Below are 14,226 nucleotides of genomic sequence, written 5' to 3'. Positions count from 1 at the left end.
TTCATCTCTACAAAGCTAAGGTCAAGTCTTTGCTAATGTTTTTTTTTTGACATGTTTTAATTTAAATAAATTATATGAGGTTATAAAAAAGATACATTGAGGATCAAATCATTTGTTCTAAAATTTAATGTAAATATTTATTTACCATCAGCTACTATTAACTTATACTTACTTTCAAATATGTATGATCTTTTAAATATCAAAATCATTTTAATGCAGACATAGTTTTAAATTTTTTTTCGTCATTTTTATAAAGCACACATTTCCAAAAACATGAGCCACCACTAAAATTTAAAATAACAAATGAATTTTCAAATAATGCAGAGAATGTTACAAAAACTAAATGAAATTGAACAAAAACACGACTTTTATCTTATAGTATAACAATCAATATCATATTTCATATAAAATGTATTGGAAAGCTACAAAGTATTTATTTATATGAGAACGCAAATATTTCTTTTTGTGAAAATATAGGGTTACCTCAGCATTATCTTTTGCCCATTTGACATACATACCTGGAACTTTGGGGGTGTTTCAATGATATCTGTATATTCTTCTTCCTTCTCTGTATTTTGTGCAGCAGGTTTATTTTGTGCATCAAAAAACTTTCTAGCCTTGTTTATAAACTGTTTTGATTCTTGTTGACCTATGCTAGAAGGTCGGCTATTGCGTTTTGTGGGAAAATCCAAACTACTTACTGTCATCCTTCTTCCTTTTGGAATCTTTGGTACTGTTATTCTTACTTGCTTTATAGACATGTTGGGACTGGTTGTATGAATATCAGAGCTGAACCTTTTTGTTTTTTTCAATTTAATGTTTTCTTGAAATGGCTGCGAGTTACCAGGGATACTTTTTTGTGGCCTTGTGGCCCTCTCTTTGGGGATTAGGTTTTTAGGTTGGCGATTTTCCTCCATATTATTTTTTGTTATGGAGAGAGTTCAGGTTATTCAGATAAACTGACTCAAAATTTTCAATAGCGAATGTTGTTCCTCCGCGCTTGGCCGAATAATTTTGGTAACCCTCTTAAATTTCTATGTTTTATAGTATATCGTATAGGGATTTGTGTTTGTAAAAGTTCATCAATACATACAATTTTTTCAGAAAGTTCTGAAAAAAAAACGATTGCAAAAATTTCTGTTTTTGAAACCAAACGGTCATATAAAAAGTGCCTTTTGTTTTACGAACAAAATTTTGAAAGCAAAGGGCACCCCGTAAACCGGAAATTCAATGAAAGTGCGCAGTAATTTTAAGGTTTTTGAATAGTTTAAAAAACCGTTGAAAGGTTTCCAATGCAAAATTATTGTTCCATGCAATAAATTAATGATAAACAAATATTTGAGAAAACATGATGAACATTTTGAATTGATTTAATAATATTTTCCATAAAAACGATATGATTCTAAAAATCGAAAATTTTCGATTAACCCGATTTATAAAAATAAAAATAACCTTTTTTTATCAACAAACAGTTTTTGTTCAATGGTATAAAAATATTATAATATCTAAAGTTTTGTTTGTACGAGCCAAGAAATGCAAGCCGATGCCATTTGGGGAAGTATCAAATAACGACCCGCTCACCTCATGTTTTTAAATCATTCATTATTTTCAAGATAATCTATTTTTCGAGATAACTGATATCGCATTCAATTTTTGACGGTTTTGATATTTTAAAACTTATTTTATATAATTTCTTGAAAATTTAAGTTCTATGTACATGGTCATACAACAAATCCATCCAAAAATTACTTATCAAATAAAAATTATTTCAAAACAAAATAGGAATAAATTTCAGCAAATATCAAAAATATCACATGTATATACCATCAATAAATTATTGAAAGTAATAAAAAGAATTTTCATGAAAAAAATCTTTTAATCTCTACATCGGATGAATGACTAATTATGACTCATAAACTTCGAAGAATGGACAAAAATTATCTACTACCTGAACTTCATAAATGAATATAACATATAATAACATCCAAATATTTTGAATAATTAAATCATTTCAATAAATATAATCATAAAACAAATTTATTTAAATAAATTTTTTATTGTTTTTCAGATATTTCATTTATTTTAACTTGCAATTCTTGGTTACAAATTTCCGACAACAAACTCACGCATTTTTTCACGTTTTCATTTTCCTTATATATACAAAAAGGCTTTGCCAATTCCAACGCGCTTAACATGAAGACTTTTAATTCGTTTCTTTTGTCCTCCCATTGATTCCATAAAACCAAAGCGAGAGCTAAAGAATCCAAACAAGAAGCTCTATCGGGGATATTAACGAAAGGAACAATTAAACCATTTCTAATCAGATCGATGAAATTATAATAATTTTCAGAAACACAAAAATCATTACACAGTAAATATTCGACGGAATTCGCAACAAGTTTTGTATTTGAAGCGAAATCCTTTAAAACAAAAATAATTTTTAAGTTATTTTTCGATATATAATTTGATTCCAAAATTTTTGTTGCAGTTTCTTCATCAATTTCAATGTTTTGATGAAGGACATTAATACAATTATAAAAGATATCAATTAATTCATATAACAAATTTTCGTTTTTAATGATTCGAATCGATTTTTGGATTTCAATGAAAATCGGGAAAATCGATTTCGATGATATCTTTGCAGCTCTTTTTAATAATGATATATATTCATAACAATTATCTTCGGAACCATTTTCGATTAATTCATTCATATGTAATATTAAACTTGCGATGTACATATAAATAGTATTAACTTCATTATTATTAATATTATTAAAATATGATTTCTTAGTGTAAATATTTTTATCGATTATTGCACTATTTAATATTTCTAACATTATAATATAAGTTTTATTTCGTATCTCTTTTGAGTCATTAAATAAAAGTTTTTCTATCGAATTATATAAAACTATTAAACCTTTATCTTGAAGATTTTCATCATTCTCTTTCGGAACTGTATTAATGAACTTTATATTTGTTAATAAACTTTTCGTTGCATTTGTAGCATTTGTTAAATCTTGGAAAATTGAAATGTTTAATGATGTTACTAAAGCAACTAATTTCTTAAATGATTCCGATTTACGTGCTATAGCATTATAATTATTTAGTCGATTTATATCGAATACTGATCTTGTAATTTTATTTGCTGATTTTATATTATTTGTTATATTTATTAATATGTTCATCAATTTATCAAATGTTATAATGTATTGTTTACTCGAAAGTATTAAGTTATCACGTGTAGGTATCGATAAGAACTCTAATATTATATATAATAAATCATCTTCATCATTAAAGTTAATGTTTGGTGTAGATAATACTGTGTTTATTATACTATATGAAAATGATAATACATTATTACCTAATGTTTCTTGTGGATGACGTTTTAAGATTTTATTTAATAAAATTATCAATGGTTGAATTGGAGAATTTAAATATATAAAACAATTTGTGATTAAATCAGTGATTTCATTACATATCTTTTCGGATAACATTAAAATTGATATTAAATCTTTATCAATTGTATTTATGATATAATTTAAGAAATTCTTACATAAGTTTTGTGTGTTTAATATCTTTTCTTTAAAGAATTTAACCCATTGATGTAATATATCATTATTTTGTATTATTATTTTAAATAATACATTATAACTAAATTCTAATAATTCATTAGTTTTAGGATTAATATTAGTTAATAAATTTTGTACAAATGTTATAAATGATGTTGAACAAAATATAATATTCGGCCAATTCTTTTGATTTTCTTTGTTTAAATATTCTTCTAAATCTTTAGGTATATTCGGTTTAATATCTTCAATCTCAATCTTTTTATAAAACAATAAATATCCTGTCGATATTTCGTCAGGTGACCATTTTGATAAATTCTCTGATGTCCCACCAAATGACCATATAGGGATATCATTAACATCGAAATATTCAATCGATTTATCATTACATAAATACCATTCATCATCATCTCCTTGTACTATAGTAAAATAATGACCTTGTTCAGCATTACCTTGGTGGACGATAACTCCTGCTAAAGTATAGTCAAATATGTCCGTATCGGCGTTTGAAAATTTCTGAAGTTCTTCGGTTTTGAGTTGTAAAGGGAATTGAAATTCATTTATTAACTTTTGACGTTCCATAGTTATTAATGGATATTCCCATCTTTGTAATTGTATTACTAAATAATCAGGCCAATGTGAAATTCTAGTTCTTCTAAAAGCGGATATATTTTCACCAGTTTCTTCTATTTTATAATCAATTCTTTCTTCTTTAAAATATTCGGGAAATGATTCTTTTAGTTTTAAGTTATATTGTGTTTGTAATGATAAATAAAAGAAATCTTCAGTATGTGTTGAGACAATATAATTTTCATCTTTATGAATTGATACTGTAAATTGTCCACGTAAATGATCAGTAATATTTTTATTAGAAGGTAAATCATCATTTAATTTGTTTAAAATCATATTAAAGAATTCTTCAACATCTTCTTGAACTTTACAATTAAACTTTGGTATTGTTTGAGAAAATTCTTTAATTGATAAACTTTTGCCTCGAATAAATCGAAGTTTAGCTAATAAATCTCTTAATTGATGTATGAATGGAGTAATTTCATTTGTTTCTAATGAGATCATTTTTAATGAAAATAATTTTAACCCATTAAACATTTGGATTATCGAATTAATATAACATGTCGCACCTAAATTCTTTATACCATTTCTTCCTTGATAAGTAAAATCATTAGAGAAATCATGTGATACTAAAGTTTCGGGGAAATTAAGAGTTAAGAAATATGGATTTAAATATTTGATTGTTATTGGCGTTAATAAAAATTGTAATGCAGCATTCCAACTTTCTTCAGTATGTATGAAAGGTACTGTTAAGTTATCACATGTTGGTGGTGAAAATAATCGATTTATCGTTAAGCTAATTGTTTCTTCTGTTTTAGGGATTAATGATATTAAACCAATAAATGTTTCATCAATATCATTATAATGTGAAAACTCAAATTGTTGTAAATCTTTATAAAATGGTATAAAGATTTCTGTGTTTGTAATATTAAGTGATTTAATTGCAATATAAAATTGTTTTGTTCGTGCTCGAAATTCTTTTTTAGTTGTTAATTCAATTAATGATATAAATGAATTAATATTAACATTCGTTTTAGAGATATATGGAATGATTGAATTACGGAATATTTCATTTGTGTTTTGGAATAAACAATTAAATATCATTTCTTTATCGAATTCATATGTTGAAAATAATGTTTTAAACGTTGAAATAGTTATTAATAAACTAATTACATCATAACTTCGATTTGATATTATATTAATTATATCTTTAAATATTTCTTCTGAAATTGGTTGACTTTTAATGTTAGTAAATGCATATGAAAACATAGCAAATGGAAATATACGAATCGAATCTCCATACTCTAAAACAGATGTACAATTTCCAATTAATATATTTTGTAATGGATATTGTGCATTAAGTTTAATTGGTTGAAACAATGTTAAAATCATAAATAATATTTCTGTTGTTTCATTTATATCTGTTAAATAATGGAATAAAATTGAAACTTTCTTAGATATTAATGTTAAAAACGTCGGAAATATTTCTTCTTCTTCTGAATGTGGCGGAGGTTCTTCCAATTCATTAATATTTAAAGTAATTACTTTGATGGGATTAAATAATATCGATGGTAATGGCATATAATATTGTAATAACTTTTCTTGTGTACCTTCTGTTACTACTATATTAAAAGTGTTGAGTTTACGGCCTAAATGTTTAGAGATAGCATAATATAAACGTCGTGTAGAATGAAATGGATGAAATGAAAGTTTAAAATTTTCGGATTTTACTTCGTTTATTATTAATTTAAAATTTTGTATATAACCAAAAGTCGACTTAATATTATAAAAATCTGCTTCATATATTGCGGCATTATATAATATATAAATCAGATTATCAATTTTATCAGAATCTTTTAAATAATTAATTAATTCAGTTTCAAACTTTTTCATCATTTGAGTATTATCATGAATATAATAAAATATCGTGTTAACAAACCAATTCGAATGTTTTTTAGGTATTGTATCACTCAATATTTTAAATAACACATTACAAATATGTTTATATAATGAATCATCACATCTTAATAAAAAAGTATTAAGAAATAATGGTAATGAATTAGAACAATTTTTATAATCGATTTCTAGTAATTTTGTTAATATTTGTTCAGATGGTATCACAGACTTCTTTTCGATCCATTCAGATAATATAAAATAAAGTTGATTAACATAATCATCTTGAGGATCTTGTTGTAATATACATTCAAATAACATCATAATAATAGGCATCGAATCAAAATTATCAAGAATATTAGAAAACTCTAAAAGTTCTTGAATTAACTCATTATGTTCTTTAGATAACTCAATTATACGCATTAAATACTCATTAGTTGTGTTCAAATATGGAATAGAATAAAAGATTTTCCCTAAACAATATATTTTCATTAAATCATCCCCTTGAAGGATTTCATGGACATAATTAGTTAATTGTTCACTATCTTTTGCTCCATTTAAACAACTTAAATTACTTGAATCTCCTGTAAAATTTAATACCGTGTCAAGAAGTTGATGTGAAATTTGAGGATCTTTTACACGTGTAATTAAATCAAAATAAAAGCGTAGTGAAACGTCTTGACGTTGTAATATGACATTAGCTAATTCATCGAGATCTAATGGTTGATCAATAGATTCAATGGCCTTTGTAACGCATTCAATTTTTTGACTGCTTGAAAAATTCGTTTCTGTGAAAATTGAAATCAAATCTTTATTCGAAAAGTGCAATTTTGATGTTAAAGTAACGATAGAATTTGAAAGCCGATTTAACGGTTCACTTTGGGTTTGTATTGATGCTTGTTTCATTAACGCTGTTTTAAGTAAATTCTCATCTTCAATGGTATTAATAAAAGGCAAAAGTCGAGAAAATGATGATATTATTGTTATTTGCGATTCTTGGGTTGATTGAGGATGATTAAGTGCAATACAAAAATATTTTATTGATTGATTAATTTGATCTGTATTAAGAAAAATCCCATGAGAAGAAATAAAAGTACAGAGTGGATCAAGTTCTGGAGAATATCCTTTCTTTAATGAAGTTAATGTATAATCAACTAATCTCGGAAAAATTATGGATACATATTTGGGATTTAAAACAAAAGCAATGGTGTCAAAAAGGGAATTAAGCTTGATAAGTTGCTGTGTGGTTAATTCATGTGATATAAACATATCATCCGCTTTTGTAAATATACCGGATTTTATTATGTTCTGTGTAAGAGATCTGATAGCTGAAGTTCCAGGAAATTTTTTTTGCCTAAGTATTTGTTCATTATCATCGAATTTTAATAATTCTTCTTTTTCTGAATCAGAAACATTAACAATTTCAAGGAATTCGTTGCCTGAAAATCCAGGCCCATAAGTTTTAATAAAACCTTCAATTAAATATGGATTTAAATTTGTATGAATAGCTAATTTGGTGATAAGCTGGCAAATTGATTGTATTTCATTCATAATGGATCTAGGAGGACGTTCTATTTGTATTATTGTCTTCCAAATGTTTGGTAACTTCTTTTCTAAGAATAAAATCATAGATTTGCTATAATCTGAAAAAGGTATTTTTAATAAGGAATCCAAAACTCGTGATCTTAAGTCCTTTATTTTTACAACCAGCTCATCATTTTGTTCATGGCTGAAATCCTCTTCGTTTGGAAATTTGATTTCAGCCATAATACTGGCTGGTTGTAGGTTTAGGCACTTTTTGAGTATTTTACTTCCTTCATCACCCTATTTGATCTGCTTTTTTTCATGATTAAATAGATTTGAACTCAAAATTTTATAAGAAATCAAAATTGAAGACGTTTTCAAATAAAAATGAAACCAAATTGTTTAATATTATAATAAATAAAATTGGAATTGCATTAATTTTTTTTTGTCATATATACCTAGTAAAATAACTGAACTCATTTAATTTTAATATCATTTTTATGATATTTTATTTATTATGTAAATATAAATTTATTTTGTTACAATAAGAAGGTTTTGAAGTTCTAACTTTGCACGAAGACGTTTATTTGGAGGCATTTTCACATAACATTTCATAGGTTCTTCCATGTTCATTTCGAAGAGCACAGATCCTTATTCATTTCTTCCTAATGACGAAATAAAAGTAGGTGGAAGATCACAAAAAACAGGTTCACTTTATTCTCTTCATTTTAATCAAAAAGATTCTATTTGCACAATTGTGAATCAAATTCAATTTCCAAATGCATTAAATATGGCATCACAAATGTCAAGAAGCACCACTGAAATTACGTGGGCTTTATCGTTTAAAGGTTATGATGAAAATTCATTAATTTTTGCTTTATTTTCCTCAACAGGAATACAGTTTTGGTTCCCACTCAAAGAAAGCTTATATGCCCTACCAAATATTGGCTTTGTTCCAAATGGAAAAGCAGCATTTTCAACTTCAAATTCCAATATCTCCCTTTTATTTGAAGTTACAAATGGCTCTCTTTTTTTAGTTCCAAATTGTGAAGAACCTGAAGCATTTAATATTCCCAATGAATCACCAATAAGATGCATGGGTTCAATTTCAGATGACACTTTTGCAATAATCTCAGAAAATAATAGCACTACTTTTCTTAAAATATCTTCTCAAGAGCTTGAAGTTCAAAAGTTTAATCCTCTTTTATATGTGAATCCATTTCGTCAACCTCGATTATCAGATTCCAAAATTTTCATTTCTGATCAAAACTACATTTATTCTGTATCCAAGAATCGCCTTTCTGTTTTTTCACTTGAAACACTTGAATATGTTAACTCTGTTTCAATTCCATCTGGCTCACCAATTTCAATTTCCACTTATCAAACGACAACTTATATTCTTACAAAAGCAGATTCATCTCTTTTAATTTTACTTCGTATTTCTGATGTTATTACTTCTCCTACAGTTACTTCCACACGAAAAGTCACATCAGATTCACCAAATCTCTTTTTAGTTGGAGTTGATTCAGACACCTGTTGTATTTGTGAAAAGTATACAATGCTTGTATTTGTCTTTACTGAAAAGGTCCAATCTCTTTGTCTTAATGTATCTAATTCATTTGATGACTACATCATGACAGCCTCCACTTTTTCACAGAGGTCTGTTTCGGTTTGCTGTGCCAAAAGCGGTTATTATGAACTTAACGTCCTCTCACCACAAGAAATGTTACATTTATTACCAGAACAAATTCGACTTATTTCTAAAGCGTTTCATTATTTCAAGAAACTTAAGAGTAATAAATCATTTTTAATATTAAGTGAATCCAATCCTACAGATGAATCATTTTCAATATTTGACCATGATTTATTAATGAGTTTTACTGAAGATTCACTTAATGATCATTTACTTCTTGTTCAAATGTATACATTATATTCACCCGAACTTATCGATAACTTTGAAATTAATGCATATAATTATTTATGTCTTAGAGAACTCAAGAAACAATTTGAAGACAAAAGCGAAATCTTTGAGTTTAATACTGAGAATGATCTTAACTCATTTTTATTTAATGTTAAATTAGATTTTGAGCATGAAAACTTTTCATCTCTTGAAATAATAATTACATTAATCCAAATTTGTTTTGAACATTATGATTCGAATCAATATTTATATCCATCGAAAGTATTAATATTACCCGAACTTAATGAAATCATTGACACATCATTACAACACCCCGATAAGATTCCACATGAACAATACTTAAAAGTATGTGAAATATCATTAAAACTTAAAGTAAATGAAGAACATATCCAAAACATATTAAAACTTGTCGAATATTTACCAAATGAATGCGAAGTTATTGGAGTTAAATATAATATCTATGAAGTGTTAGCGAAGTATATACATATTACAAACGATTATAAGAAAGTCGATGAATATTATGATATGAATGGAGATGATTATATCATAAATATATTGTTATGTTTATATAATGAGAATTATGTTGCTGATATTATTGAAATTGGTTCTTCGCAAAAAACTCATAAAATAGTTTCGGATTTCATTAGTGATAAATACGATTTGTTAATTCAAGCTTTTAACGCTATATCAGATGAACCTGTTGAAATTAAGAGAGCAATTTCTTTGTTATGGAATGCCGTATTGGAAGGAATCGAAAATAACTCATTTACACTTGATCAGGCTTCGACTTTTTGCTCAATAGCTTTGATTTGTTGTTATGTTATCGATGAAAATGAATTACAAAAAGAAATTGACAAAAAGTTCAAATTGTTTGAGTTACAAAAAGTGTCTTGCGACGATGAAGAAGACGATAGGGTTTTGAGTACAGATGAATTGATAGAAAACTTAATCAAAAAGAAAGATAATTTGTTGGCTTTGTGCGCTTATGTGTTGACTAGTAATGAAAGAAATGATGACGAAAATGGAAAATTACTTGCATCAATAATTTTTAATTTCGCTAATGAAAATGGGACATTTGATAAAATTGAAAATATTCCAATTGTTGAGGCTTTAGTCGAAAGTAATGCAATTGAATGTATTCCAAATTCTCTTGAAAGAGAATTAGACATATTAATAACAAACAAAGAAATTGTTGAAAAAGTAATGAACGCTGTAAATGAAGCAATGCAAAATAAAAAATAGAAAATAATAAATTAATTTTATAATAAATATTTGCTGAAGAACTTCTTCATGAAATTATCGTTTTTCCCTGACGATCAAAAAGCAAACAAAAAACCGATATGATCAAATTCTTTCAAAAATTGGGAGTTCCTTTAATACGTTAAAGCGGGGAAAAACGCTAATTGAATTGTTTACAAAGCTATACAAAAAGTTTCGTCAAAAGGGTGTTCCAATATTTGAACTGAATTAACCCTTTTCGATAGAAATTTTCAATCACGCCATGGCGTAACGGTTATATCTATTGAATTCCCAGGAAAAATGGGGTCTTCTAGCGACGCGCAATGCTATGCAATCCCAGGAGCGATTCTTACGATCATAACTATGGTCGGATACTTAGGACAATATTATGTTGAAACTCAGGAAATAAAACGAGATGATTATTATAAATTGATTACAAATGATAATAGTAAATATAGCAAAGGTATTATTGCAACAGACACAATATGCATTGTTACGAATGTAACTGTTGTTTTATTTCTTGCATGCGGGGTTATGGGAGCTGCAATTGGATTTTATGTGGTGTTCTTTATTGCTGGCGTTGTTCATTTTGTTCTCACGACAATACTGCTTGCTGATTTAACATCTTGTAATGGTGCCACTTTTGTTCAAAAAAACAATGCAATATATTATTATAATTATTTTCCTTCACTTTCTTTCAGGCGAAAAAATGGTATAACCAATTCAACTCAGCTTTTACCTGCTTTAGATGAATATTTGACTAATGAATGCAAAAGAACAAAAACATATCGGATTGTGTTCTATTGTTTCCATGCACCAATCTTTATACCATTTGTTATTTTGCCATTAATTGTATTGATTTGTGCTGGAGCTATCGCTTGTGGAAAGCATTAAACTTTTATTTTGAAAAATTGCTTTTGATTTTTTAATTATTAATTTTTGCTTGAAGCATATAATAAGTCGATAAATTTGAATGATGGGTTTAGGCATATCTTTTTATTCAATTTCGACTTGTGTATTTTGAGTTATATATCTGATCAATTTTCAGAAATTCCTTCTAATAATTAAAAGGAAGCAAAAAAGAACCATCTTGTTTTTTGTGCAGTATTTTGAAAAAATTCGATGAACATTTTTAATGTTAATTCATATGAATTCGAACTTATATATAAAGACACCGTGAAAAACTGTCTACTTTCATACAACTACGAAGAATTGCTTGGGGAAATATATAATGATCCTTGCACTAGAAGGCATTTTTTGCCTAAAATGAAGGAGATTTTAACTTTTATAAATAGAATCAAATTGGAAGTTGTTTAAAACATATGTTTTAAACAAAAGACTCTTTAAAAAGTCATTGTGAGTGAAATACAAAGTTATTATTTCATATTTATTCATATATATATATATATATATATATATATATATATATATACTAGTATATACATGCTTTTTTTATAGGTTGAAAAAAGCTTCTATGAAAGACATCCTTGATATCAAGGTAGACAATTTTTCACTCCGTCTATATATATATATATATATATATATATATATATATATATATATATATATATATATATATATGACGAGTTGTTATCTAATTTTTATTAATAAATAAACTTCGCATAAGTCATAAAGCACTGTAACGCAAACGAAATTTATCTTCTTATGTATGAATCAACAACATAAAGAACATTACCTATAATACTTTTAATGATCATTAAAAATTCGCTTATACACAGTTTTATTCAAACAAATTTTTCTTTTTTTTTTACATTTTCATTGAATTTTATATTTTTTCAAGAATTTTTTGTATCTTTTCTTCGGTATAAATACCTTCGGAAGTTGCTTAGAGAATATCGACGGCCAGTCCGCCATCTTCTCCGACTTGTCCGGGTTTTGAAGCAACGGGAGAAGCTCCTCCATCGACATTTTCTTTAGTTCGCTTTTGTGGACTTTTATTATCACAAGTCCAAAAGACAAAAGAAAACGAAGTCCGTAGTAAAGAAACATGTCGTAGATGCGGAGCTGCATTTCAGATGGCCACTCCATGGATAAAAAAGCTGGAAGAAACCATTTCGTGCAGAAAAAGTGGAATTTGATATTGCGATTTTCAAAATTTGACATAACTGAGGGAAAGTCTTCACGAACAAGGTCTTCAAAGATGTGGGTGGAAGCAATTAAACGAGGAGCTCCTTTTTGGAAAAAGCCGATATGATTGGTTCGTTTTCCAATCATGACATTATTGAAGGCCCAAAAGGATGTTTCTTCATCAAAATACATTAAAAACATGGCATCGAGAAATGCCATGCCTTGGGAATAACCTACATCTGGTGAAAATTGACAATATGCTCGCAAATTATTTTGAAGTGCTTGAATAAAATCTGGTTTTGAAAAAAATGATATCTGTGGAAACGTACGATTGAGATCCCTTTCTATTCTTTCGTAATCTTCACGTGGTGGGAGCTTTAAGTAATGTTCATATGAATTTTGGAATTTTTGCTTTGTAATATTTGCCTCTGTTAATAATTCCCAGACTTTACTTCGAACAGCATCTGGAATCCCTTTCTTGATTCTACGGGAGATAACGCTTTGATTATTTTTAATCCATAATTCCCAATTTGAAATCATTTGAATCCATTTTATCTCACGTGTATATTCCTTTTCTGGTTCATCTGGAATTACATATTGATCAGAATTGCTTGAGTACCAACCAAATCGATCTATTTTTTGATTTCCATCCATTTGGTGTAACCGTTAAACAAAATTTATGGCGGTTATTTGTCCGCCAAAAAACGATTGGAGTTTTCAATGATGTAGGAGGAAATTTTTCAAACCTTTATATTCGACGGGATCAAAATAGATTCAAAAAGTAATCAATAATTGTGGAAATAAACCTCTGAAAAAAAGCATAGAAATCGAATTGAGTGATTCGACTTCATTAAAGTTTAATATTGCATCAAACTCAATTGAACATATGTTCGGTTTTAATATTGCATATTTTTAAAATGTTTTTGTATGAATATGAAACAGTTACTCTTAGGACTAATGATGGGAATAGGAACTACTTTTTTTTGCACCAATATATTCATTTAATGACTGTACAAATTTTAATATTAAAGTTATCAATAGGTCCGGTTATTATTTCCACTAAATGTATATATATACATATATGGTTAATTTTCAATAACAGAATAATGTATACAACTTGGAGAGATTAAATCAATAATAAATAATATTTACACAGTAGTAACGATTGTTGGCAGACAAATTAATCAATGTACAATTAATGTAAATGCATATATATATATATATATATATATATATATATATATATATATATATATATGATTTATTAAAGTGATGGTTTCCTTGTTATTATGTCAAAGCATTAGACATTTTCAAATAGTATCTCTTTTTATTACTTCATATGAGGCTTTTTCAGGAACACTTGAAATCACTAATCCGAATGAATTTGATTCTCAATTTAGAAATAAATCAATTCATGTTTTCATT

At 27.2% G+C, this 14,226-nt stretch overlaps 2 protein-coding genes across 2 annotated transcripts; one reads left to right on the top strand and one right to left on the bottom strand.

Annotated features, from left to right (window-relative positions):
• Nucleotides 1-8,343: 8,343 nt before the first annotated feature.
• GO595_006859 (uncharacterized protein) lies at nucleotides 8,344-10,716 on the top strand (the record flags this gene model as incomplete). Its single annotated transcript, XM_067920258.1, has 1 exon — nucleotides 8,344-10,716. The coding sequence occupies one exon, from the start codon at nucleotides 8,344-8,346 to the stop codon at nucleotides 10,714-10,716; it is 2,373 nt and encodes a 790-aa protein (XP_067772901.1).
• Nucleotides 10,717-12,489: 1,773 nt separating this feature from the next.
• GO595_006858 (TBC domain containing protein) lies at nucleotides 12,490-13,455 on the bottom strand (the record flags this gene model as incomplete). The annotated part of the gene is made up of 1 exon (XM_067920257.1): nucleotides 12,490-13,455. One exon carries the CDS (start codon nucleotides 13,453-13,455, stop codon nucleotides 12,490-12,492), a length of 966 nt encoding a protein of 321 aa, XP_067772900.1.
• Between the last annotated feature and the right edge of the window lie 771 nt (nucleotides 13,456-14,226).

Source organism: Histomonas meleagridis (assembly GCF_020186115.1).
Source record: "Histomonas meleagridis strain 2922-C6/04-10x chromosome Unknown contig_5, whole genome shotgun sequence".
NCBI classification, from domain to species: Eukaryota; Parabasalia; order Tritrichomonadida; family Dientamoebidae; genus Histomonas; species Histomonas meleagridis.
This window is presented reverse-complemented; position numbering and strand designations above follow the sequence as displayed.